Source organism: Alnus glutinosa, chromosome 2 (assembly GCF_958979055.1).
Source record: "Alnus glutinosa chromosome 2, dhAlnGlut1.1, whole genome shotgun sequence".
NCBI classification, from domain to species: Eukaryota; Viridiplantae; Streptophyta; class Magnoliopsida; order Fagales; family Betulaceae; genus Alnus; species Alnus glutinosa.
Genome location: NC_084887.1, coordinates 1,191,414 through 1,219,381, shown reverse-complemented (window position 1 = coordinate 1,219,381; position 27,968 = coordinate 1,191,414). Strand labels below are relative to the sequence as shown.

Sequence of the window (27,968 nt, the reverse complement as noted above, 5' to 3'; positions counted from 1 at the left end):
ACAAACAGTTACCTTTCATTTATAGATTTTAGAGAAATAATTTTTTTTAAAAAAAAAAATTGATTTATTTAAAGTTTTGTTAATATAGTATAAAGTAGGAATATTGTCAAGATAGCACATGTAGGACTTGATGGTTAATGGGTTCCAGGTAAGCTATCAAATCCTAACAAAAAGAGGATTATGGGTTTTCAAACTAAAAATTATATCTTATAGAATAGGAACAGAGCTGCTAGAATTGTTCTTTTTACCCTCTGCATGGAGAAAACAGTGTTGATAACCAAAGCTAAAGGTTCTGGTGGATAAATATTAAATAGACAAGTAGATAATATCAGAGAAGTAGATCTGCCCCTGCCAACAGATTTAACTTTTTTATCAGCCACATACATGCCATGAGAAAATGTTACCTGGTGGCTCATATTTCAAAGGAGAGTAATATTGGTATGTCGCTTTTCTCTTTATTTTATAAAATAGTAATGTTACTCCTCATCTTTATACGGTGTGTTTTAAATAGTTGACATGATAACACTTGAAACACGTCACTTCATCCGGTGTAAAATAAGCGTGAAGAATAACATTATTCTTTTCATTAAATCGGAGTCTTATTAAGCCTAACAAAAAATTATCTCGCAGCATGAAATGACATAAAAAGGTGAAAAATGATAAAATAATCAGTTCATTCTATTATTGGTTATGGGTTGCAATTTAAATTTTCAAATCTGGTTACAATCTTATAGTCACTATAAGAGGTTTCAGATTGGAATATTTTAAGAAAGCAATATCATAAAATGTCTGCATTTCCTTCTCTTCTTTTCTTTTTTTTTTGTTCCTTTCTATGAGTGAAGGGGGTGGGGAGAGGGGATCACCAAAGCCAAATAGGGGTTTAGTGTGAATCCTTAATCATACATAATGTAGTGTCAAGATCTTACACTCAATATACATTTTTACATCAACACCTGTGCATTAAATATCAAAGTTTGAATAAGAGCTATCTATGCCGTTTAGATTCATATGGCGAGATCTAAATTTTGATCAACAGGCTCAATAAGACAACAGGTTTTATCTGAATCAAGCTAGCTATTTATTATTTCACTATACCAAAAAGATATGTTACAATTCAGTGGCACGTTTTAATACAAATTCTCTGAAGATGAAAGACTGAGCATCCATCTCAACAGAGTTTGAAAAATGGATTATTGTAGCTTCCTTCCATTTTATCCTTACCCTACTTTTTTCTTTTTCTAGTCTTATCCCTACCCTACTTCAATGGACAATGGTGCGAAAAATCAGAAAATAAAAGAAAAAGTATGGGGGCACTAGTTTGCAAACAACAGGGGCTATATACAGAAAAGGCTGCCGCAGGTCATATGGTCCTCGGATGGTGATCTGGCAATATGGAATGGTTCATAAACTGGCAACCACTTGATTGCTTTCCTCCAGTATTCCCATGTAGTTTGAACATGTTGTCTTGGTCACACACCTAGATTCCTGGCAACAAATAACAAGCCAGTCAACACCAACGCTCATAATTTTCACAAGATATAGTTAAGACATGGAAACTAGTATCATTCAAAACATCCATTAGAGTAATTCTGAAATCACCATGTCTATGAAGCTGAGAAAAGCCAGTTGGGATTAGCCTAACGGCCACCAACTCATAGCAGTGAAGCTTGTCGTTAGCTGGAGAACTCTAATGCTATGGGGGTCAATCCTGCATGTAAGACAGATCAACCACTTGGCTAGATCACTGAGAAACAACCAGTCATGTTAGTCTGAATCATCAACCAGACTCAAAGAAACGTGCCACTGCTGAATAAAGCTGCCCCTCTTCAAATGGTTTTGACACATAATCATCCATCCCACACTCCATGCACTTTTCGTTTGAAGCCTGAATCACATCAGCCGTCATAGCTAATATTGGCGTGTGCCAAGGAGCCACATTCCCAAACATTTCTATTGATGCTTCTCCTGATGCAATTTCCTCATTAACCTTGCTCTCTAAACTGCGGATTCGCCTTGTCGCTTCAAACCTGCATAATTGTAGACAGTGTAAGAATGCAATCCATACACAGATTAAATGGGAATCTGCCCTATTAGATGCTAAAAATAAAGGCACACCTAATCTCTCACTTTTCTAACCTCACAGTAAACTTGATGATCATTTAGCATAAAATCCAATCAACAAAAAAATAAGTGAATGATAACAATAGATACTAGAGTTTTCCCAGTAGGATTAAACAAAAATTTATAACAGTGACCAGGTCAAGACGCACTCATTAATACCCTGCTCAACTGAAACATTACTTACGAAAAGTACACTAGATCCTCTTGCATGCAAAATTGAAATTGGAAATTAGGGACTAGAGAGGCAGATTGATTACCCATCCATTTCTGGCATCTGGAGATCCATAAAGCAAGCATCAAAGTTGTGGGGTGGCTTAAGCATCACTAAAGCAGCCTTGCCACTCTCTACACAGGTCACAATTGCTCCATACTTCTTTAGAGCACCTTCTGCTACTCTTCTATTAACTGCATTGTCATCAACCACCAGAATTCGCTTATCTCTTAGTAAAATTCCAAGAGTAGATGGTTTTTTTCTGTTTACTTTCCTCCTTCCAAGGGCTTCTTGGAGGCTGGCAATTAAGACACCTAACCGAAGAGGCTTAATCAGTACATTATCAAAAAAACCAGCACATTTGAGCTCAATGCGTTCATCGGGGTCAATGGAGGTAGCCAAGAGAAATATCTTTGGAAGGTTTATGGGGATCTCTGTCCTGCTGTTTTGCCCATGATCTTTAAGAGAAAGATGGAATAAGAGACTGGTTTCTTTATCCCAAACATCTTTGTCAATAAGGATCATCGCGAAATTTGCTGACACACTGTGGAACAAACAATAACAATATCTTAGCAAATTCGAGCATGAACTATACATTTAAAATTTAATCAACCAATGATAAGCTCCTTTATATTTCTTGATTCTGTGAGAAGGCAGATGATAAAACTTTCTTTTAATGGTCCTATATATGGATTCTGACAAAGAAAACTATTTAATGTAACTCTTAAACCTTAAAAAATAAGCTGCGAAAGAACTCTCCATGAGTCCAGCTCACAAAACGAAAAAAGTCAAAAGAAAGCAGCCAATGCTACAAATAGCTAGCAAAGTAAAATCTACCTTGATAGATAAGAACATGCCGATTTCAGACTGAAAGCTATATCTGAAGATATCCCTAACCTCAGCAGATGATACCTCGTGACCTCAGCTCGGATGATTCTTTCATCAATTACCAATGCTCTCAATCCTCGGAGCTCTGAAAGAGCTGGCTCGTACTGTTGACACTTAGTATCTGGAGTAGTTGCTTCTACTTTCCTGAAAAGTCCAGTAAATGAAAAAGTACTCCCAACGCCAGGTTCACTTACAAACCCAATCTCCCCACCCATGAGATCCACCAGACATTTGCAAATGCTCAATCCGATTCCAGTCCCACCATAATTACGTGAAGTGGAACTGTCAGCCTGCATGAAAGGTGTGAAAATGCGGCTTTGTGCATCTAGAGGTATTCCCACACCTGTATCCTCAACTGTTATGAGTAATTTGATCATTTCAGGTCCCTCCATTGAATTTCTGCTGCCTAGCTTTTTAAAATGTTCCCAGCTTTTCCATCTGTCAACTACCTGAAACCCACTCAATGTATTATAAGTTTTGTCGGACATTTCTTGAACTGAACTCAAGCCTTGTCTCATCACTTCATCCATAATATCTGGTCCGCCCTTAACTTCATCTGCCAGATGTACTGAGACAAATATATGACCTGCGTCACGAGTGAACTGCAGTTTAAACATGTAAAAAGTTAGTGAACGAAGATTATGACCAGTAGCATGTTCCTCAATGATGCATGATTCTATATAAAAGATGGTTCTAAAATGATCATCTGATTGGCATGCTAAGTAGAAAAAGTTTAATATGTGGAAGCTCATGGAGATCACAGTCCCCATGTGATTGTAGGCTAATCACATACATTCTGTATGTCAAACGGAATAGTTTAGCCTCTTTTTTATTGGGGTGGGGGGAAGACTGTAAGACAACTAGAAAGAAACACATCTAACCTTAATTGAATTTCCCACAAGATTCGTAATTATCTGCCTGAACCGTCCAGGGTCGCCAATGATGACTTCAGGTACTTGATTGGAGACATAAACCGCCAACTTCTCTCACACAAGGAGCACCCAATCAAGTTTAGGTAAGAACTAATATCAACAAGAGCAGCAAAAGAATAAAACAAAAGAGAAGAAAAGGAAATAACTTGACATACCTCAATCATTTTTGCATTAGATTTGCCAGACAAAAGTGATGAAACATTATCAAGAACAGCACGCAGATCAAAAGGTACAGCTTCAAGCTCAAGCCTTCCCGATTCTATCTTAGCCCGATCAAGAACCTCATTTATCAGTGATATTAGATCTTTCCCACTAGCATGAGCAGTCTCCGCATAATCCAGTTGGATTGCATCAAGATCAGTGTCCATCAGCATTTGCAGCATGCCTGTAACATAGTTGGTACGTATCTTGTAAGTTAATCTTGGGAGATTTGCATAATATACTCTGTAATTGAAAGATTTCTTATACCTAAAACACCATTCATTGGAGTCCTGATCTCGTGGGAAACAGTCGCAAGAAACTGCAAAGGAGAAAAAACCAGTGACAGGATCACTCAAAGAAATATTACGTAAGACATAAACTATTGAGGAAAAAAACAAAGTACAAGGAAAAGTGAAACTCATGATGTTATTAGCTAAAGCTCTGAATGCAAAAACCATTTCTGCTATGAGAAATATAGAGAATCATCCTTTAGTAAACTGAATCTTTTATTCCTAACAACAAAAGAACTACCCAAAAAGAAGACCAGAAATAAAATGCACCTGAGATTTTGCCACATCTGCAGCTTCAGCACGGACTTTGAGTTCCATCATCTTACGATAGTCATCCTCCACTTTTGCAATTCGACTTATGGCTGCATAAAAGATGTGTCCGACAAGCAAAGTAATAACTAGGAGTCCCACTGATGCATTTATTGCTGTCCATGGCAAAGGAGGATTCTGCTTGAACCTGTCACAAGAGGAACACAATTAGAGTTGAGGCAAAATATGACACCCCACCTTGGGCTGATATACAGACATGATAACATGTGAGGGCTACCTGCAATGCATCTCATGCTTCCGCAGTGGATCCCCAAAATCAAGGTTGCTAGTGTGCAATAGGCCAGTATCAGTGACATCAGTACCATACATGTTGATGGGAGAAGATGCGTTAGTTGTATCATAAACATTCACGACAATCATTTGCTTGCTAGCAAGCTGGTGCAGAAGCTTCTCCACCAGTGAGGGGACATCATAAGAAGCACCGAGATACCTTTTTTAAAAGAGACCCCCAGCATAAGAATCAGTTCCAGCCCATTGATAAAATATGGTATTCTTCACAACAGTGCATACATGAGTTTTTGGCAACAAGTAAACAAAATTACTGAGTGATAAATTTACCCCACAGTAGCTTCAATGCGTTGCTCTGGCTTAGCATCTGGAGGGAGGTCAGCGTTGTATACAGCAAATGTAAGTACAACACCAAGGTGATTGGATTTCAATAGCTTAAAAGGAGATGTAAGCACTCCCTTTCCGGTTGCCCTTGCTCGCAAGATGTTATCGCGATCTTCCTATATTACAAAACAAAAAAAAAAAAAAAAAAAAAAAAAAAATTAATATTAATGCAATCAAATTGATGAGTGGAAAATTAGAATAATGATTGTTGTACACCAAGTGTACAACAATCATACAACACCCCTTCACAAGGGGTGGGCCCCACAGTGTGTGGAGCCCACCCCTTGTGAAGGGGTGTTGTATGATTGTTGTACACTTGGTGTACAACAATCACTCCCCGGAAAATTATAAGTGCTCTTGAAGAGGTGTGCCCAAACAGAAATCTTTTCAAAAGATTTGTAGTCTTGATTCATAATGATACATTGAGATGAAAATCTCAAATGATAGATGTGATTTAAAAGCAAAGGCCAAGTATATTAGCCCTGCGAAACGTGATAATGCATATGTAAATGGGTGCTTGACTTTGACAGATGGCAATCAAGCACACTGCCAAACAATAGAGCACAAATCCATACTCGGATTCACCCCCCCAGTGACATCAACTAATTAAATTCCTCCAAACATTTTTATATCTAGAAGCCTTGTAAACGGTTTCTATCATCCAACTTTGTCATTGTCCCAGCCAATAAAACCAACCAAGATAAGTTACATTTCACAGAAGTTTACAAGTAACCATGTGAGATCCATCAGCAGCTCTCTGATGCACCAATTACAAGGAGTCTTGGTTTTTTTTCAGAGCTAAAACTATTATAATAAGTCTGTGTGCGTTGCTTGATTAAATGGAAAGTAGTAAAATGAATTAGGAACACCATTAGCCAAATGAAGCACACCTTGCCCGACATCATGTCAATAGAGACAATATGGGAGACAGTTTCTTGGGAAAATATCACAGGTGCATATTCATCTTTAATGGGTGCAGGATCCAAATTTTCTGGAATACATTCTTGGACTAGAGTCTGATCCTCTGTTTCCATTTTCTTGATCGTCCATCCATGCTGCCTCTCAAATTGCTCCCTCTCTGAGTCAGGAACTTTCAAAGCATAAGCAACACCACTAGTAAGTGGTCTCTCAAAAGCTGTTCTCTCAGTATATTCACCAAAAGTTTTCTGTAATAAAAGAGAAACTTCGAAGTTAACATCAGTGACAGCAAATTAATTTGCAACATTGTAGTTCATCACTTGTTTCTCACATCCAAGCTAAATGCGTTCTTAAACAAATTTTTTTTTTTTATAAGCATTCTTAAACAAATTAATTGAATACTTATACAAAAATTTCGTCCTTTCAATATGGTTTTGCATGACTATATGTCCATAATTGTATGAGGATACAACTAGGCAGTAGCATGATTTGCCAATCTTGTACTAAGAACTTTACAGTATTATATAGGAACCTGCAGGGCAAGTCAACACTGGTATGCTTCAATACTTCCCCAAACCAATCCCCCCACCCCCCCCAAAAAAAAAGGAACTTCATGAGTTTAGAGGGCCGTGGCATCACTCTTCTTCCTCATCTAACGTCCAAATAACCCTTTCATTTCCCATTAGTGTTAAACACACCATTTGCTACATCGGATTCTTAGGTAACATTCAGGAAAAACTTTGTAAAGGAAGCTCTGAAATGTTAACATATAAATAAAATCATTAAACCACCATACACAAGCCAATAGAGCATTGAAGATGATCGTTCATGGAAACAGAGACTCCTAATTACAATTAAAACTGAAAATTCAATATAGAAAGAAAAATTTAAGGTAGAAGGGAATTTTACCTGATCAATTGCAGAAGGATGTTTTCCATGGTGAAAGGTGGACACTAGAATAGCCAAGGCATGAACATGGTTCATGCTCACATTAAACTGATCCTGCAACATCCGGGCTCGCTCATCACACATGTTGGCTAGTGTTTCCTCCCTCCTCAAAACGATGTCTTTATTCATGTACCAAAACAACCAAATTGACATAGTAATTCCAGAAAACACAAATAGTAGTAGGAGCTTCTTCCTCCACTTTCCAGCACCTTTAGGAGGACTATGCGCATGCTGTTGTTGCTTCTGCTGCTGCTGAGCCACTGGTGGTTGATGTAGAAGTTTCTTCTTTTGGCTCCTCCAAAAATTTAAATGCAAGGCAGACATCTTGCATCTCACCATAACTACAACAAGGAGTAACCAACTTACTTTTAGAAAAGTACAGAAACTTCCACAATACTCCTTTACACAGTCTGCCAGTGCGCCTGATAGCAATATGTTCTGATTCAAGACAAAGAAAGAAAGAACTCAATTTTTTATGCCATCACTCATTAGATATATGCATTCATTAGAGGGGTGATTACTAACTTATATTTAAGTCAATAGGTAGAAAATTCTATGGCAAGATTTTAAGGCAACATGGGCCTACCTTTCCACAAATCTGATGATAAGCTGAAATTGATGAAGCTTCAGATTGCGAACTAAATGGCAAAGGTTTGTTGTCTAGCATTGACAGGTCAAGCTTCCCGGGGATGAACTCATCTCGAACCGGGCATTGGTCCCTAGGTCCATTTTCTGCAATCCATCTATGTTGCTTCTGAAACTCATGCAGCTCTGAACATGGTAACCTCAGAGCACATGCAATGCTATTGCTTAACAGCATTTTGGGTCCTAAATTTTTGGTACACTGGAGGGATGTTATCTGCAATACATTAAATAGTGAGAGGAGAAGAAAAAAATGACAAGTAAAATACAACAACAAAACATGCACCCTTTACATCTCATGTTCATCTTGAAAGTGGTCTCAGGCACTTTTGCATGTAGGATTCTTTAAACTAGCATATCATTATCAGAAGGGAGAAATTACTCAAGAAATTCAATTCCTCAGAGAGATCTATCATGATCAATGGTTAAAGAACTAAAGCCTCATAATGCATCTACCATATTCTGTAAAATCATACAAGATATGTTGCTTATTGCCCTTTGGTCCTCCTTTAGCAAACCTCGTCATCTTTATGTCTCTTCTATCTAGTCACAAAAATGTTTTACTCTCCTAATATAGTCTACTTGTGAAAAGTTATTATCTGTAAAATGAATAGCACTTTTTTATCACACGGAAGCTAGGACATGTTATACTTTCACCCCTTATTGTGCATGATTTCCTTAATGTTCATGATATGATTTCTATAAATGTAGTTTTGAAGAAAATGAAAGGTAGAGGGGGGAATATAAACATTACTGATACAAAGTAAAAGTTCCAATATGAAGCATTGAGCACTGGCACAAATCAATTGGAGTCGACCCATGAAGCTTGGATAAGAATGAAACAATCTCCAAAACATACTTACTCTAATTCCATTTCAAGAGGAGTGAGATCGTTTTGCCCCTTAATTATTCAACTATATAAAAACCAACAATCATAAGAGAAATTGGTAACTGTATTACAATCCCATTTTCCGCTTCATGCCTTCACTGCATCCCTAGTCCATCTCTTCATTTTTGACCATTTTTCACTACAATTTATAATGTTTTTATTTTCTTCTTTTTTTCCTTTCAATTTTCTACACAAAGCCCAATCAGAATCTAATTAACTCAGAGATCATATGTTGACCGCAAACAAGGTTCTAGAAAGAGGAAAATTGTATCTAAATCAAAGCACGAAAATTTCAAGCTACAATGAAACAATTAAGACCAGAACAGGAAGAGCCCAGAGCCATTAAAGATTGAATCTTTAAAACCTATTAACACAGTACCTGATCTGATTCAAAGAATAAGGAAGCCAACGCGTGAAGCTGGCTCTTGCTGACATTGAAATGCGGTAGCAAGATTTGAGCTTTTCCATCACAAGAGTCTGGAGTCATATCCTTCCCCGTGAAAGTCCCAGCATTCCAACTTGAGAAAAACCAAACGCTTCCCAGAGTAACAACTATAAGCCAGAGAAACAGAAGCCTTCTTCTCCACTTTCTGACAGAATTAGGCCCATGCAACTGTTCCTTTGTCTTCTTCAACTTGGAACAGGCAGGTAATCTTCCATTAAACCCAGAGACCTTGCAATCCAGAGACATTTTAACCAAAACCCACCTATGTATCTCCACTAAGAGTCTTGAAAGCTTGAGAAAACCCCCAGTTCCGGCAGAACAAGTCATCAAAATCAGACCTCTTAAAGAAACCCACAGTGACAATTCCACGAGAAGGAAAATTGCTAAAAAAAAAAACCCACTGAACTCTTCACCAAACCCACCTCACCAAGCCCATCAAGACCAATGCTTTATAGCAAACCAGCGAAGCAGACACAAGAACAAGGTGAAATTGCAAGAAACCTAGTTCCTAATTCAAGAAACCCAGCTCCAATTATCCACCATGCCAAGAAAACAAAGTGGCCCAACCTCTTCATATCTCTCCTCTACTTTTCTAGTTAATGATCTAGTACCAAATTTTTCTCAACAGTACCTGTGAAAAGCCCTTCAAAACCACACACCTCTTTTAGAAGGACACCAAGAAGTAATAATCATGCCAAACAACAAGCTGAACCAAACCCAGTTGTCATTTTGGCAACCTGTGAGGGAATCATCAATGAGATAAGAGAAAAAAAAAAAAATTGGCCTTTTTCTATAACTGGTTCTTTCTGCCCCCCACAGCACTGTATAGACTGAAAGAAGCATCAAGAGTGAAACACTTTCAAAGCAAACCCATGATCAAGAAAATTTGGATTAAACCCAACCCAAGTGGAATCAATGATCAGACTGAGATGGAAAGTGGCCCCTCTTCTTTTTCCTCTTTTACCCAACACAGCCTCTTTCTCTCTCTCTCTCTCTCTCTCTATGTTCAGTTTGGTGTCCAGCACTTGATATTGAGGTTGGCTACATGATTATCTCATCATGTGGTGGGGAAGGTCAAGCAAAAGCAAACAAACCCCAACTTCTATCACACCAAAACTTACATAAATAAATGAATTAACAATTTTCAAACTTGCTATATCTTATTTTAATATGTTTATTCATATTTGCTTCGCTTTTGTTGTTCTTTTGCTTTTTGTTGAGAGAGTTGAAAGAGACTGCACCATTCAGCGATTAAAGAAGGGCACTTGTTTTCTGGCTTCTGCTACGCTGCAGAAATACGGATTTGGAAGTGAGAGAGAGAATGAGAATTTAAAAAGAGAGAGCAAGTCGTTTCCAACGCTCTTCACCACTTAATATAAAGCTTTATTTACAGAACTGTTAGCAGTACACAAAAGGGTATTTTCTCTCGATTTACAAGTAAAACTCCTTTCTAAAAGTTTGGCTTGCATCAAAAACTCATGGGAGATTTTTGTTTTGCAAAAATAAACAGTAAAAATCATAAAATTGGAGGAGAATTCAAGTTTGTGTGCACACCAACTTAAGTTGCAATGTCACGTGTTCTCAATTACTAATGTGACATTCTTGATGACTTGCGTTTGGTGTATACGGAATACAAGCTTTAACGTCCTATATTAGATGGTGAGTTTGGTTTAAGTTCCGTAAAAAAAAGTGAGTAATGCTTTATACCATCATTTTATCTCTTCAAAGTTCATGTAACTTATAAAATGTTTATTGAATTAAAATCAAATAGTAATTTATCACAAATTCAATGGTGATTTTTAAAGCAACGTCAACTTTTGGAGGACAAAAACATGATATATATATATATATATATATATATATATATAATATTACTAAAATTAAATTTGAACCGTTAAAAAAAAAATTATAAAATATATGTTGGAGGGAGGGGGGAGAGAGGTTTAGAGGATTGAAGTAAGGTGGGGACTACTATTTTCATTTTGTAGGAGTGCACATTCACAGTAGAATTTTATATATAGTTCCGAATTAAAACAAAATAGTCATGTCTACAAATTAATAAGAAAATATTAAGGAATTATTTAATGTCTTCAAGTATAAAAATTAAAAATTAAAAATTAAACTTTAGATATTACCTGTTTTTTAAACAAGACATCGTGAAAACACCCATTATATAGGCTCAAATATAATGGATATAATTGATACAAGTGTCATGTCAGCAAAATCGTAATATTCATATAAACATCAAGGTCCATAAAATACACTTGTCCTAAAAAAGTCAAAAAAATATATAATTTTTATTAATTTATGGTATTTAGTATTTTTCTAGGAGTTTTCCCATCAAATAATTGGAAAGATATATATAATTTATTTCAATAAAATGATGGAAATTTGAGTGAATACACTATCTCTTTTTTATAAATTAACGTGATAATTTTTGTGACACTTACTACTTAAACTATAAACATTTATCATGTTTGTAACTATAAACATTTATCATGTTTGTAAATTGACATGATAATCTACTTAACACGTATCACTTTAATCGTTAAAATATAAACGATTCTCGGGGCGGGACTATTTAACTTTGAATAAATAAGTAAACAGTAAATAAATATTAAAAAGAAGTGTATTTGGCTTAATGCATGAATGCAGATTGTACTGTACAGAAAAAGAATCGGAAATTACTTGGGAATCGGGATAACCGATACTCAATCTAGCCCCACTTTGTTCTGGAAATCATATTTGTGATGTGGGCATCAATGAAAATGTATGTCGGCTTTATGCCTTACCCACCAATTTAAAATAATGAAGAATGAGAGGATGCTCACTAAAAGACGCATTTAAACCTAATCACTTACAACATAACCCCAAGATTAGGTAATCTCGACCATCATTACCACATATTTTACTCATACTTAAACAAACATTAGGGCTTTCACTTTATAATTTCGGAGCCATTTTGTGTCAAATTACATTGATCAACATTTTCGTTAAAGTATATTAGAGATGCGAACAGCTGAAACGGGAAGAGAAACAAAACACGTAAGAATTTTGAGATGGTTCGGTGTTAAAGACATACATCCATTATTAAAAAGTGTCATGTAGGGCTACATCTTGATTTTATTAACTTGCCTTTACAATTGTATTACACGGTTTATTTATAAGAAAGAAGAGATAGGTGAGATAGGCTAAAAATAAAAAAGGTAACTAAATCCTACAACTATGATTGAAAAAAAAATGAAAAAAATGCTTGGAATATTATAGTTTTCATTATGTTAATTCATAGTTGATGAATAATTAAAAGTTTATTACTTAATTATTTTACCAATTATGGATTGTCATTTCAATTTGTAAAAACACTTATAGTAAAAGCTATAGTACTCATAAATACAATTTTTTTTTTTTTTAAAAAACGAAAAGAAAAGAAAAGAGAGTTTGTTATTGTTTGTCTTTCACACAAGCTATTCTAACCATCAATAAGGAGTATATATGCGGGTGCGGTTATTTGCAATATCCGTAACCGCATCCGTAAAATGCGGATATTACTTTTAAATATCTACATCTACATCATGTTTTTATTATTCGCTTATGCATAGTTTTTGCAATTATTATCGTATATTAAGTAATGAGCTTTTTGGGCCTTCTTTGGGTCTTTATTATAACTTATATTAAACAATTTTAAAATTAATTTAGGCAAGTTTTTAGTATTTTGGGTTTGTTTTAATTTTTTTTTTAAAACCTTAATCTTTTGAAAATATATTGATTCCACATTACTTTTGACTTTTTGTCAAAGTGTTACATGAGAAAGCAACACATCCAACCAAACCAATGTAAATATAACTTATATTTAATTCAAAACGACATCATTTTGGTATTAAACACCAAAATGACATCTTTTTGGTGTATTTATTAAAATTATATATAAAGGGTCACCCGCATACCCTAAAAACGATATTCGCATCATCTTATACGAATAGTGATTTTGCAAACCACATCTGGATCCGCATGTGTGGATAGCGGATGTGACGGTTAATATCTGGCCGCATGTACACCTATACCATCCATGAACACAAAAGAAAGGTGACTAGCTAGGAAAAAAAATGTTATAAATTATATTTTTATCTTACTCTCTTAAAATGACACTGTTAATCAAATATTGCCAAAAAAAATAAATTAAAAATTAATTGACGGGTACCATATTAATAAAGTTAGATAAAAATACGGTGAATAGCATTATTTAAAAATTGATTATCATCTGTCTTATATGGTTTTAACTTTTTAGGGCCATGCTCCATTGTAACCCACTCTCCATAAAATGGCATTGGAAGCTTTGTTGCTTTATATTCCCATCTTATCTTTTCTTTTCTTTTCTTTTCACTTGTTGTGATGGGGAACTACCAAAGCTCATGCTATGAGTTCCCTCATCGTATGGGCCATATTGAGCAACAACATTGCCTCAATCATTACTATATGCAGTTGGCAATAGACCCACTACTTCTATTATTCTCCCAAGGAAGATCTTTTTGGGGGTGAATATGCATTTGTAATAATCATTTTTAGCACTTGATTTGTTTCTTTTACCTAGATAACTAAAGCCATCAGTATTCTACAAAATCATGTACTACAACAATGCCCATAAAATAACATTAGTATATCTTCCTTTTTATACAAGAATATCAGATAATTCTGTTAATTAAGACCTTACAGATTTAATGCAATATTATTGCTTATTCACAATAAAACAATAAGTCTTAACTTTAGTTCATTACAACTCATCCGTATGAATTACTATTTTGTTTCAAGTTATACCCCATATTAGATTGGGCTGTTAAAGTTGATGAAACCCGTCACGCATAAATCTCACGTAACATAAAATCATATATACACAGTACATTTATTATAAGGTAAAATTACACTTTGTCTCTCTGAACTAAATCTCATTTGTACCAACATCTCTGAGCTTTGCCTCGTTGAAGCCAGTCCTGCGCATCCCGATATGATCTAGAGTGAAACTCGAAACAAAATGGTAGTTATTTGGAGCAAAAGTAGTGGCAAATTTTTTAACAAAGAGAAAAAAAGAAGAAAGAAATTATATAAATATAAATACATGTGTATCATTTCTATTAAAAAAAAAATGATGTAAAATTCATTTAAAAAACAGTTGAAAATCAAAAACGAAAAGTCAAAAGATCGGACGGTGATTTGTAGTTAGATTGTTTGAGTGGGGGAGAGATTCTGGGGAATCGTGTGGAGATGGGCGTGGGGACCAATGACAGCTGCATCTGACGAATCACGTTCCCCTACTTTGCTTTTACTCTGCTTTTGTTGCAGGAGATGCCAGATATTACTAATTTTACCATATAATAATAATAATAAATCCAAGTAAAAAAAGCCCGGGAGAGTACCACAATTTCGACACGTCAGCTACGTCACGAGGGTCCCACCCGACCTTCCGTTCGGTTATAATCCGTATGGCTCCAAAGCAGGCCCGACAGACAAACCCTTTTACTACGTTACAAAGGTGGGGCGAGGGAGCAACTGTACGCAAATGTTTCTCAGTTTTCCCTCTCATGCATGCTCTGAAATTACTAAAATGTCTGTTCATAGCACACCTAAGGCTAAACTCAACCAATATTTCGATTCATTGAGATTGAGATTGAAATTGAGATATGTATCTTCTATGTTGTTAGAATTGAAACACGTAAGTGTCTTTTTTTTCTGTCTTGTTACGAAACACGTGTCTCAATTTTAATCAGCTTGAATTTTAGTAATAATTAAAACTGAATCCAAGCCAAGTTCATGGATGCTTACATTCTTATTATAGATTTGAATATCCTAATTTACCAAATAAGACTCTTATCTTAGGACTTCTTCCTGACGAGCCGAGTCGAACTCAAATTTTAGTACTCGTCATGAGTTTGAGTTTGTGAAAAATTTAAATGACTCGAGCTTTGACTATCATTACTCACATGAGATCGATTCGTTTATAGCCCTAGATAAGAGACAATTAATCCGAGTGTTCAATATTCTCAATCATTTAATTTGAGAGAAATCTACTGTTGAAATTGATCCGGTTTTGATTCATATTATGACGTGAAAATCATTATTTGTTAGAGAATATTTATGCATTTGTATTGGTAATTTTGTAAGGACTAATGCTACTTTTCATATTTATTAATTATCACATATATTATATATTGGATTACGTAATGTATTTTAAGTGACTTTTCTTTTATTTTTTTTAAGTGGTTGATATGAAAAATTATTTAAAACACGTCACATAAGTCGATGTAAAATATGTATAATAAATAAGTACATAAAGAGTATCGTTACTCTTTTGTAAGTGAGAGAGAAATTAAACCAGGAGGTACCCAAATTATGTGAGGTCCATGGGTGTATCTCTCATCACATGGAACTAAAACAAATTAGAAAAGGCTTTGGAACGGATTGTGTTAATTAAAGTTCAATGCACCTAACCCACTCTCAAAAGACGCATTAAAAGAGGAGGAATATTCATAGCTTATAAAATTCACAAGACAACGATTTCTTGACAATACGGAACTCTTTGACATGCTCCCTCACGTGTGTCATTATAGCCAAACACGTGGACCAATAGGAAGAGTCGCCCAACAACCCAAGTAACCCGCTTTGATACCATGTTAAAGTCCAATAAGTCTAACTCACCCTCAAAAGACGCATTAAGAGAGAAAAGATGCTTATAGCTTATAAAATTCACATGACAAAGATTTCTTGACAATGTGAAACTCTTGGACAGATTGTTCCTTGCTAGCTGCACCTTATCTTGGATATTTATGTTTGTATTAAAAATATATTTTCTATTGGCCAAATGATGTCCGTTTCTTAACCTACTGTTTGGTGGGGCTCTAAACAAGAGTTTAGAATGCGAAAGGAGAAAAACATGGTGCACTAATATCTACTAGACTACTATTGTTGGTGAAGACAAATTTTAGGCCGGTCATAGAATACGTGCATGCATGTCTTTCTCTCTTTTATTATTTTATTGTATTTTTTTTTCTTCCCCTAAGCTATTGATTTGTTACCATTGTTGTAATTTCCCAGTTTTACATTGGAAAGATGATTAGTCTATATAAAATGGATGCATTATAAATGAGCTTTTAAGTTCACATTAATTCTTTATTAGATAAGATTAAGTTTTATAAATAATTATAAAGAGCTTTAATTACAACTCGATAGCTCATATGGAATAATAGCGTTTTCTGGGTAATTACAGTAGTTGTAATCACCATAGAACGTGCTTATTAATTATAGGTGAATTATAGGTGAATTATAGGTGAATTATCGTACCAAAAGTCACAGCTAGCTCGTCAGAGGCTCTCTGGGTGTGTCTCTACATGCATGGAGATGCACTTTTTAAATGTAAACTAGTTAAGACCGTTGCTTTCAGAGGGACAATTGAAGACTTAAAACTCTTTTTCACACAATTCATGCTATATAGAATGACCTACAAACTGGTAAAAATGTCAATGACACTTCCCCCACTTGGTCCCCAAGGAAAGGGAAAGAGCGAGACATGTATGGGAAGCCCCCCAACAAGGTTCCCTTTTTTCCTTGATTAGAACCTGGAAGTCTAAAAGGGATGGAAAGAGTATACATGAGCATGCATGCACCGCTGTTGAAGCAATACCAATGCCCAATGGTAATTGGAAAGTGCCTTTCATTACCTTTCCCTATATAAGTAGAAGTCAACGAAATATATAAGAGACCTTAAACATGAATCTTCAACTTTTTCATTTGGGAAAAGGAAACATCAAACTAGGGATGGAAGGAGGGCGCGCGATAAAGCGAAAGATTTTCAACAATTTTGTTGTTTATGTTCCGTTTGTTTGGGTGTAAAACATTTTTTGATAAATACTTTTTGGTGTTTGGTGCAATCGGAAATAATAATCAACGGAAATTATTTTCAGTTTGACTGTAAAAGCCTTTTTAATTTTTGAAAACGATTTACGGTTTTAAACTCTTTATTCTTACATACACATTTGTGAGAATCCGCCACAGCTAGACATTGAAGTTTGTTGGTAGTCCGAATCTACCGTCAAAAGTCCTCGAATTTTGTTATCTAATTGCCGGAATCATGCGGCACTAGCTGGATTCCGGTGACCATTGCCGGAATTTGGCAACCTAGATTCCAACAAAATAGGCTAGAATCTGGCCAGTGCTGAAATATGGTGATTTATGCTGAAATGAGGGCACACGAGAAAGAGACAAATTTCAACAATTTTGACATTTTCAATGATTAACTTTCTGGATATAAACTCTTCATTCTTGCACGAACGTTTGTGAGAATCTGCCATTAACGGACATTGGAGTTTGTTGGTAATCCGAATCTACTCATGAAGGTCCTCGAATTTCGATATCCAATTGCCAGAATTTGGGGGCACTGGTTGGATTCCAGCGACCATTGATGGAATCCAGCCGGTGCCGGAATCTGGCCAATACGACTGGAATCCAGCTGTATTGTGCCAAATTCCGGTGAAACTGACCTAAATCCTGCCGGTCAGTGACGGAATTTCGTCACCGAAGGTTTTTTGCCATTGGTATTTTTTCATATGATTAGCCCATAAAATATTTTCAAAAAAATCATTTTTTTTTCTGAAAAATAATTTTGTTGAAAATATTTTACGAAGGAAAACATTTTACATCGAAACAAACGAAGTATTAAACTATTAGTACTTCGAACATCAAATATGATAACGTCCTTATGGGCTGGGCTCACCTCATCAAGCAAGTCTAGGACAATTTGTTTTCTCTTGTTCGGGTAGGTGGATCCTACAAAGACTTTTACATTTGTTGTTCTCGACAGCAAATTGTTAGAAATCACAATCTCAAGAAAGGGTTACCTCCGATTTGAAATTATATATATGGTTTTGTCTCATATTCATGCTTTGACCTATCTCGATAAAAGAAAGAAATAATAATAATAAAAAAAAAAAGAATCATGGTCGGTTCTTGAGTGAGACACAATTAAGGAGAACTCATAATTTACATATCATAATATATATGTGTATCATAAACTTGGATTTATATAATTTGTTTAATGAATGAAATAGGAACAAATATTTTTTAGCTGGTACGTACATATCATAATACACATGCATTATCATAAACTTGGATTTATATAATTTGTTTAATACGATAAAAACAATTAGAGATACTTTGAATAAAGCTTTCCCTGGCCTTTTCTCTTTTGTTCCAAATGCACTGTGGGGTTTTTGTGTGCCATGTGATGACTAAGGTGGTGGGGTAAAGAGGGAGAAAGATTCTCCACACTCCCCCATGTACTAATCATGATTAACAGTGCATAATTGAGTTAGCTTTTCTTAGAAGATGTCTTAGAGCACTAAAAACAGTATCCACTTTAAAGATTAAATTATCAAACTAAATCATGTCATGCCCTTGTTTGAGAGAGTTTACTTCACAAGTCAGAGCATATTTTTTTTGTAAAAGATATCTTTTTTCTCCATGGTTGCTTGAGAAGGTTTTGGAATTTGCGTGACCAACAGGGAATATTCTAGCTAGGGTTCTTGTTCCACCTTAAAGTAGCTTCAAAAAAAATATAAAAGTTGGTAACCCATGCTTATCAATTTGACCTATATAAGACCATTCATCAAAATGAAAGGACCAAGATGAAGCATATATCTCTAATAATTAACATCATTAATTAAGATTTTCCATCAAAAACAAAAAAAAGTTGGCACGTTTAATCGAAGTTCAACCGATCTTCTGAATTAGCTTAATTTTCATTTTCCTAATACGAAACATCTTCAATGGCGTTAAAATCAAATTAATAAAACATAACTATACGCATAATTTGGCCTTTTTCCTCCATTTCTTTTATGTTATTCGTTTAAGGACAAAATTTTCTTCTAAATTGACCGTTTAAATGCGTACCCGTAGCTTTAACAAACAAATCCACTTCAGCAAAACAATGTTGCACTTAAAGGGTGTACGTAACTCTCTACTATTAGCAAAATATTATTCGTAGCCAACCTAATTTGTTAAATTGACATCCGTTCTAGAGGATTCGCATACACTTTTAATAACGTATAGGAGAATCACATGTTCTAAAAATAAGATATGCCGGTTCAATAAAAAAATGATAAGTTTAACAATTTAATTAATATTTTATCGAGGAATAATGTTTTGCTAGTAACAGAGCCCTACACCCTATGAGTACAACATTGCTTTGGTGGTTGGTGGTTGGTGGTTTGGTGGTTCAAGCTAGGGCATCTAGGCAGCCAGTTGTGAGAACAAACATAAACTACATCCTATTCTCTTGAATTATTGATAGCTCTCTGTGGAAGTATGTTTATTATATTTATCTAGATGGCATGATTCAAATGTGATTGAACTTGCGCATGAAGACAAATGGAAAAGAAAAAGGGAAGATTTTGATTAAATTCTAAGTTGGATCATATTGACAACATTTTTTTAATAATTCTTTTAAACAACATAAAGGTTGCTCCAAGGATATGTTCAAAAATTTTGGCCAATTAGGTTGTGCCTTTTTTTCTTGTCGACCATTGTGCTTCTGATTTTGTAGAGGTCACATTTGTTGTTATGTGCCTACAGGTGCAACTTTGCTGTCTTTGACTAGGTAAGGAATGTTGAAGCTTAAACCGAAACAGGACATAAAATAATATCATATTTCAACTAATTTATTAATAATGGTAGTCAAATGCTGATTGGTTTATTTGAAGACAATGCACATTTAATTATTTGTTTAGTGTTGAAACCGATTGATAGAGATCAGGTACAATGAACTGCTTGGTTTTATGAGGTTCAACTGTTCAGACTGGTGTTCGAGTATCCCGAGTTGCAGGGTGTATATCTATCCAGATACGTGGATTCCATCAAACCGAACTGCCTGTATTGCATGCAATTCGATCAGTTCATTGCACCCGATCTAAATCAGAGGATGAATACATCATTGATTTCCCAAGAATGGATATCCCAACTATCATGAAGGGCTCCCGACTTATTCCTAAATTTATGATGACCCAATATTAATTTTCACATTATTACTAGTCAATGATCATAGACATGCTAACAAATATTCCAAGCTTAATTATAAGCAACCGTTTATTGATAATTAATCTTGAAACAAGCTTCTTTCCTCAACACGAATAGCTCACTGAGAACAATCATCTCACGCCTTCCTTAAACTCATGCATGATTTAATGTTTTGCTGAATTTTATTGTTTTTTTCCTGCCCACTTTCACATTCCATATATTGCTTCATTCCTTTAAATTATAACAACAAAGTAAAGGTCAGTAGTACAATGATCTTTTGTTTTTGAAAAAAAACTACACTTATGCCCTTCAAGTATCATCCAATTTGTAATGTCTCGCAAACCTTAAAAAGTTGTAATGTCCTACAAAACTACCGAACTCTTTTACTTTAGTCCCTTATGTTAGGATTTTCTTTTAATTGGGACGAAAAATACATCATATGACGGTCATAATTGGGTCATAATTGAGCCACACGTACACATAAAATGTCAAATCTACTCATATGAGATGTGTGAAAAATACAATTATGCCCTTAAATTATTATTATTATTATTATTTTTTTTTTTTTTTAAAAAAAAACTTCCTTGAGATCCATAACCAAGTTAGTCGTGGGTCTCAGGCTGTGGAGACCTATGGTGCCTCCAGCCATGGAACCGTGAAGCCATTGATTTTATTATTATTATTATTTTGAATTTTTATCTAAAGATATTATTATTATTTTGAGTCACGTGTATCGCAAGTGGCCTAGTTTCTATCGGATTTAACAAAAAAAAAAACCTAACGAAAGGCTAAGTGAAAAGGCTATATATTTTGAGAAGATATTACAACTTTTTAGAGTTTGAAAGAGGTAAGTCACCATTGGGTTGGTGCTTATTCTCCCAACCAAAATTGAAAAGCCATTATAGATTTGTAACAGTTGATTGACTACCACTAATTAACACAGTAATAAAAGTCAATTAGATGTTGGTCCTGCCACAAAGGTAGATAATCAACACCAAGTGCTTGGCATCAAGCAGAAGGCGACAACCTAATCGAGGTAGACATCAAAGAATGAGTTTGTGTGAGGATGTGGGTGTTCACCTAACATTGCTACTTTGTGGGTTTTGTATATGATTTCATGTAATTAGAGCAATATTTTCTTTGTTCATGGGAATTTTTTTTCCTTTCTTTCTTAGTCCAATGTTCAAATTTGCATTAATTCACCCCAAAGATTGCTTTTCTTAAGTTAAGTTGATCTGTTTTGTTGTTGAATTGTACGAGCATTTAGTTTCATCTATATTGTCAAACTTGTAAGATCAAAATCCCATATATTTGATTGCTCCGAATTGCATGCAATTTCAGCAGCCTTATAGAATACATATAGGAGGTTGTAGGTCACACCTGTCCGAGACAATTGGGTTCTGCATTGCCCTCTCTGAGATTGCCCGAAATCGAATCACGTGCAATTCTGATAATCAAATCATCAAACGCAGGAGATTCTTATTCAGTTTTGTTGGGTTAGACTTCACGTGCATCCAACTTGCCAGTTGGGAAAATAGTACCTAGCAGTTTCCTAAGGTATTTTATGTGTTGATAAACTGTGTTAATTGAAGTTAATTAAAAAAAGAAAAGAAAAAAAAGAAAAATACTTGATGAGGAATAAAATCGAATCTCGAATCTCCATGTCCCCTTCCATTGGGCTCTCTCATCCAAAAAAGAACAAATATAAACCAAATGAAATCTAGAATGAGTTTGAAGGAGATCCCCTGCCTGTCCTTGAGTGTATAGATGCAACACATGCCCTATCAACAAGTCATGTGGTCAAAATGAAGGGTGAATCCTCATACATATATTTTGTCCTTCACGATATGCGGATTTCGTAGTCAAATATGATAAGAAAAAAAAGAAACACAAATATCAGAAATTTCCAGTCTTCTGCAAGTGATTCCAATGGTCCCGACCATTTTTGGATTTGCTGCAAGAAAAATCACAGGTTAGCCAACAAGCAAGGAGTCAAAGATACCCCCATATAGGACATATTTGACCTATCCACCAGTAATGAAAACCTCTAGGCACTTGAGTCCAAACCACTTTGAAGAACAGATCAGCTCACCATCATAAAGATTTTTCAAGTGTCATCTGATGATAAGTACTATGTAATCTTTTTAGGGCTAAAAGTCTGCAGAAACCCCCATTTCATTCCTCTCCTATTTGATCTTATTGGTGTTGGCCATGGACTGCAATTAAAGAGAAATGCATATAAATGAAGGAAAAGAGAAAAATGACAATAACTCATGCATAAACTACCTGAAGTCATCCCATAAAGCAAATTATATGTAGAAAATCAGTCCATCATGCTGCAGAAAAACGAGAAAGCCTGGACTACTACCCAAGCTATAAATGCTACACCAGATCTCCTTCCAATTACATCAGCAGCTTAAAAATAACACGGAAGTTTGTATCAAATGGCTCTGGCTTTTCATCCTCCTGCTCTAAGTGCTCTTTTTTGCATTTGGAGGATCTCTCAGCCCATAAAACCAATCAAACAAATTGACCTGCATCCTGCTATGGCCCACATGATAAAATGAGAAAGAAGAAAGAGAATGGTATGGATTTGACATCCCCCTTACCAAAGAAGGCAACCTTACTATTGATTTGTTATCCCCCTTAGAAGTAGCAAATGGAATGCCTATGACATTGTAATATAAAATTAACGAGTTAGAGTTGAAGGGTCTAATTTTTTTAATTAAATAGGATAGTCTTATACCTATGTTTCGACATAACTCATATGCGGTCAGTGAATACAAATTGCCTCCCCTACTTCCAAAGCACAAATATAACTTTTCATGCTGAACAATGAGGAATTATCTACAGCCGCATGCAGCCTGGACTGTTCCAAGATTTCATTCTCAACCATTCAGTCCCCGATGGCTCAACATCTATCACATTATCCAAATGGAACACTGCTTCCTTCAACCCTGCCAAACAAGATGATCAGGATAACAAACAGCAGAAGGTTGGGCCCCTTTGCGGACAATGCAAGAAAATTTCACCCCAAAAGGTGTCTTAACCTCTTTTTGATTAAATGCCATGGAAGCAACAGCTGCCATCTTTGTCAACCTAAAGAAGAGCCCTACCCTGCACTGACTCTCAAAATTCAGCTTTTAATTTTAGTAAATATCTTGGTCCAAGTCATGATGCATAACAGGTTTAAGAAATCGTCATAATGAAAACAAGTGACATATCCAGCAGCAGCAACCAAAGCACATCTACAAAGATATGCTTAATAGAAGAATCAACTTTTCAGTTCCAAATGGCTTTTACTAAATATGTTCACCTTAAACACAGAAAAAAAGGTTAAAAGATTACACGAAACCAAACAGCAACTCTTCCACACTAGTTCAGCAACAAATTGATTTCACAAATTATATGGTAAAATTAATAAGTAATATTCGATGAACGCTCCTCACGGATTTGTCCTGAAAGGGTGGCGTTCAGTTGGCTGGCTGTCTGCCTTAGGTGGAACATTGTAAATCAGATCATGGATTTTGGAATAAATCAACATCTGTGAAGGGTCACCCCCACCACTGCTCTGCGATGCCCGTGAACTCTCCTGCAGCTTAATCTTCTCAAACAGATACTGCTTCTCAGCCTCAGCCTCATTCAATCGTTGTTTCAGGTAACTGCTAGCATATTCTTCCTCTGATTTGTCAGATTTGGCAAGAGCAATCCTCTGAAGCCGGTCAGCCTCTCTTTTTGCCTCATTGGCCTTGAGTTGGAACATATCAGCTTCCGCCTGTTTAAGCCTGACAATCTTCTCCAGCTCTTCTACCTGCAGTTTCTTTTTTTGCCTTTCCAGATTTATTTCAGATACCTCCCTTGCCTTGTCCTCAAGCTCACGGTCACAAGCCTCAAGAGCCATGCGGGCTTTCTTAAACATTCTCATCTTCTCATCAGCCACCATTTCCATCTTTCTTATGGCCTCCCGCACCACGTCGGCAATTCGACTGCATGCCTCCTGTGGGGCTATCAGCCGTCCACCTTCCCCATTTTCCATACTCTTTGGAGAGTCCATCGCAAGCTCTTCATTAGGGACTTACATATATCAGAATTAAAAGGGAAAAAAACGAAGAAGTTGCAAACCTTATGCAAACAATCATTCCATTCACAAGAATAATTATAAATTTTTTAGAATGCTTCACAGTATGTGTACCTTGGAAAAACAGTAAAATCGCCCTGCAAGTTGTTGCTGACTCCAACATTCCACTCTTCATTTTTTCTTTGAGATCCTCACACTTCCAAAAGAGTTTCCTCCCTCGGGGGTCGTCACTTCCACGAAAGATCCTACTAACAAAATCAAGTTCTCTAAGCAGAGCCTCCCGGTCCCAGGTCGGTGCACAGTGGTGGAAAACATCTTTAACCCAACCAAGCAGTTCAGATGTCCGATTGCAAGCCCGGCACCTGAAAACCATCTCAGATGGGCCTGTTCCACTCTTAACAGAAGGGCCCATACAAATGAGTCCATCACGAATAGCACAATCCGTATGAGTCCAATGTGAACACAAATCACACCCAATCCAGCGGCAGGTATTAACTTCAAAATCAAACTTGTTACAGATTACGCACATGCAAAGATTGCAGAAACCATTTCTGTTGGTGCATATCTCACAAGTACAATCGTCAGCTGGGAGCTGGTTTTGGCATGCTATATTTCTGCATCTCTTGTAAACAAAGATCTCAATCAGCGAAGTCTGAGAGAGACTGATACTAGGATGCAAGAATGCCTGAATCCCACTATTTATTGCAACAAGAATTTCAAGTTGTATTCTGTGAGCTCTAATCAACGTCTTAGCAGTTAAGTCAGTCCTACTCTGGATAAGCTTCTGCAACATCAAAAACTCTTCTCTTTGCTGCGAACCACCATTGCCTTCAAGGATACCTCGGAGTCCATTCTTCAACTCTTCTAGAAACTCATCAGGTAAACGGTGCATCTTTTCAGAAATTATATCAACTCTCTCTCTCGCTATCTCCCGAAGAGATATCTTATCTGCAATAGAAACACGGCGAATAACCGACTGTTCAGGACAATCATTCTCCCCTTTCCCATTCTCCATCATCTTCTTTGCCATAATTGCATCGGCAGTAGGCCAAGTTTCTCGAGAACTAGCACTCTCAGTAGGGGATTCACGAATTTGATCAGAATTTGATCTGGGTTCCTCAGGGGAGAGGCGGGCATCTGAAGAGACGAGAGACAGAGAAGTTTGTAGTCCTCCAGGCCGTGGTTGCTGACGCGGAGGTAGCATTTTGGACGAAGATTGTTGGTGGATGTTAGACCCAGATGATGTACCCATCAATCAATATCCCTAATCCTGTAACCATTTGCACAAAAAAAAAGCATTTACTTATTATCTATCATCAAGACCTGTATCCCAATATCTCTATAACTTCTTATTTCTTATCCTAAAGAGCATATTGACTTAGAAGGACAAGCAAATTTGCAAAAACAGAAATATCCAACAATTTACAGTCAAAACAGAAAAGCCATATAGCATGCAAACCATCTTAAATGTTTCTCATCATCAAAGGGCAACCAACCACTCAAAATACAAACACAAAGGGACACAAGTCCAAACACACACGCACACATACACTGCACAAAAAGACATAAACACAAACACAAACATCTGAAATATTTCTCTATCAAAGAGTAACCACCCACTCAAAATACACACAAAGAGACACAAGTCCAAACACACACACACACACACACACAACTTTTCTTTTTTGATGAATGCACACACAACTTTCATTTCATAATAAAGAGGACAAATAATGATTATCATTCCAAATAGCATATGCTGAGCAAATTAGACAAACTGTCAGTGACCAAAAACGGCCAAGAGAAACAGCATATTTTCAAGCTTCCACTGTTTTTTCCATATTCCATGGTTGCATACAAACTAGTTTATCCTGAAGAATATTTTCAGTGCACTTTTCAGCTTCCAAAATTCTCTCACACACACACCCAAACCTTATATTGATGCTGTTATTGTACATAATATCCATAATTTCATTAAAAAAATTATTTTCTAACAAAAAAATTGAGTAAAAAACAAACATGCTGCTACAGATCACTGGGATAAACAGACCGAAGAATCACAACACAAATTCAAGCAATAAACATACTTCACCAAAAAAGTTATATTTTCCTCTTTTTTACATAGCAAGAAGAAATCACAAAAATAATTCGGCATACCAAACAAATCAGCAGATCTCAGCCAAAAAAGCCATGCTTCTACGGATCAGCTCAGAACAAGCTTTCCCCCTTGATTGATTACTGAGAAAACGCAGGAAAACCAAAAATTAGAAACCCCCGAATCCCAAAGAGTTCCATATGCAAACAAGAAGAAAATTAAGCAACGAAAAGAAGAAAACCCTCTCATTTCAGCGCAAACAACTACTTCCCCTCTTCGCAAAGAGTACACCTTTTTTTCATCACTTCAAATTAAGAAAAAATAAAAAGAGAGTCGAAATTTTTCTTTCGGTTTTCCTCCGTTTTCTCAGCGACCAAACACAAACACACCAAAACAAAAGCGAGAATTTAAAGAGAGAGAGTACTCATACTCACCTGACGATAACGCGAAGCCTGAGATGAAGGTGAGCTCAAATCCAAGGAACCTGAATGCACAAATGAAATGATTTTGTTCCCGTTTTGCCCTTGAGAACACGGACCGGGGTTTTCTAAAATTTCTACACAGAGAAAGTCCACTGGTGGTCAATGATCGGATATTTGTGGAAATTTGGTAAATGACGCGGTTGGAGTTTTCAACGCTGAGAGTGACCGGCTCGGCCGGTCGCGAGCTGGGCTTTACTGGTTTAGCGGGTCTTTTTGTTTTATAATACTTGTGTTTGCGTTTGCCTCGGGTCGTGCTCATCTGTCAGCCATAGTCGGTTCTGGACTTCTGGTCACGGCTGCGTTCGTTGTTCAATTTTAGATAGAGTATTTTATTTTATTTTTTTAAGGAAAAATTAGTTTCCCCTTTTATCAAAATAAATATACAATAAATAATGGTGCACATTTACCCTAAGGCCCTTTGGGTTGAGCATAGTTAAAATTACCTAACTACCAATGGCCCATAATTCTTGTTTATCTTAGGGCTCCTCAGGCCCAAACACAACCAAACTATACACCGACAAAGGAGTCCATGAGGCCTGTTTGCCTAAAAGTTCGCCGACCTATCAATGACACTAGGGCCAGTGAGTTCAGGAGAAGCTTGTCGGCCTAGCCCAAAGACCTACCCTATTATTGGACAAGGATACACCTATACCTCGATAGGATACAGTTCCATAACCAATTTCCTCTCTCACTAGGAAATTTCTCCCAATATTCATAAAGGAAACATCCATGTCTCCAACAGTATTTGAGCGCAGAGTAATGATAGGCAGGAGCATTTTGCCCGGCTCCTGCCCACCCCTTTTTATTAAAAGGGTATTTTTTTAATCAAAA

General features: G+C 36.2%; 2 protein-coding genes across 3 annotated transcripts; both read right to left on the bottom strand.

Moving 5' to 3' along the window:
• Nucleotides 1-1,054: 1,054 nt before the first annotated feature.
• Nucleotides 1,055-10,499, bottom strand: LOC133860653 (histidine kinase 2). The gene is made up of 14 exons (XM_062296226.1): nucleotides 9,362-10,499; nucleotides 8,038-8,310; nucleotides 7,413-7,889; nucleotides 6,476-6,751; nucleotides 5,532-5,701; nucleotides 5,191-5,403; nucleotides 4,914-5,100; nucleotides 4,621-4,672; nucleotides 4,308-4,537; nucleotides 4,102-4,200; nucleotides 3,170-3,822; nucleotides 2,379-2,876; nucleotides 1,600-2,027; nucleotides 1,055-1,485 (listed from the first exon to the last, which is right to left on the bottom strand). The coding sequence occupies exons 1-13, from the start codon at nucleotides 9,752-9,754 to the stop codon at nucleotides 1,778-1,780; spliced, it is 3,771 nt and encodes a 1,256-aa protein (XP_062152210.1). The 5' UTR covers nucleotides 9,755-10,499; the 3' UTR covers nucleotides 1,055-1,485; nucleotides 1,600-1,777.
• A 13,262-nt stretch (nucleotides 10,500-23,761) lies between these two features.
• On the bottom strand, nucleotides 23,762-27,258 carry LOC133860652 (OBERON-like protein). 2 transcript variants are annotated; one of them, XM_062296224.1, is made up of 4 exons: nucleotides 27,090-27,258; nucleotides 26,718-26,798; nucleotides 24,675-25,830; nucleotides 23,762-24,544 (listed from the first exon to the last, which is right to left on the bottom strand). In XM_062296224.1, the coding sequence occupies exons 3-4, from the start codon at nucleotides 25,810-25,812 to the stop codon at nucleotides 23,928-23,930; spliced, it is 1,755 nt and encodes a 584-aa protein (XP_062152208.1). In that variant the 5' UTR covers nucleotides 25,813-25,830; nucleotides 26,718-26,798; nucleotides 27,090-27,258; the 3' UTR covers nucleotides 23,762-23,927. The 2 variants fall into 2 exon arrangements, with proteins under 2 accessions (XP_062152208.1, XP_062152209.1); XM_062296225.1 differs by lacking the exon at nucleotides 26,718-26,798.
• Nucleotides 27,259-27,968: the final 710 nt, after the last annotated feature.

Excerpts from the sequence above, each read along its gene's own strand:
- LOC133860653 (XM_062296226.1), bottom strand. The coding sequence starts at position 9,754 with ATGACTTGTTCTGCCGGAACTGGGGGTTTTCTCAAGCTTTCAAGACTC. Across the intron at positions 6,752-7,412 it reads ATCCTTCTGCAATTGATCAG|AAAACTTTTGGTGAATATAC; the intron begins GTAAAATTCCCT and ends CTTTTATTACAG. Across the intron at positions 5,101-5,190 it reads AAGCATGAGATGCATTGCAG|GTTCAAGCAGAATCCTCCTT; the intron begins GTAGCCCTCACA and ends CTCTTGTGACAG.
- LOC133860652 (XM_062296224.1), bottom strand. The coding sequence starts at position 25,812 with ATGGGTACATCATCTGGGTCTAACATCCACCAACAATCTTCGTCCAAA. Across the intron at positions 24,545-24,674 it reads GATTTTACTGTTTTTCCAAG|AGCTTGCGATGGACTCTCCA; the intron begins GTACACATACTG and ends TCCCTAATGAAG.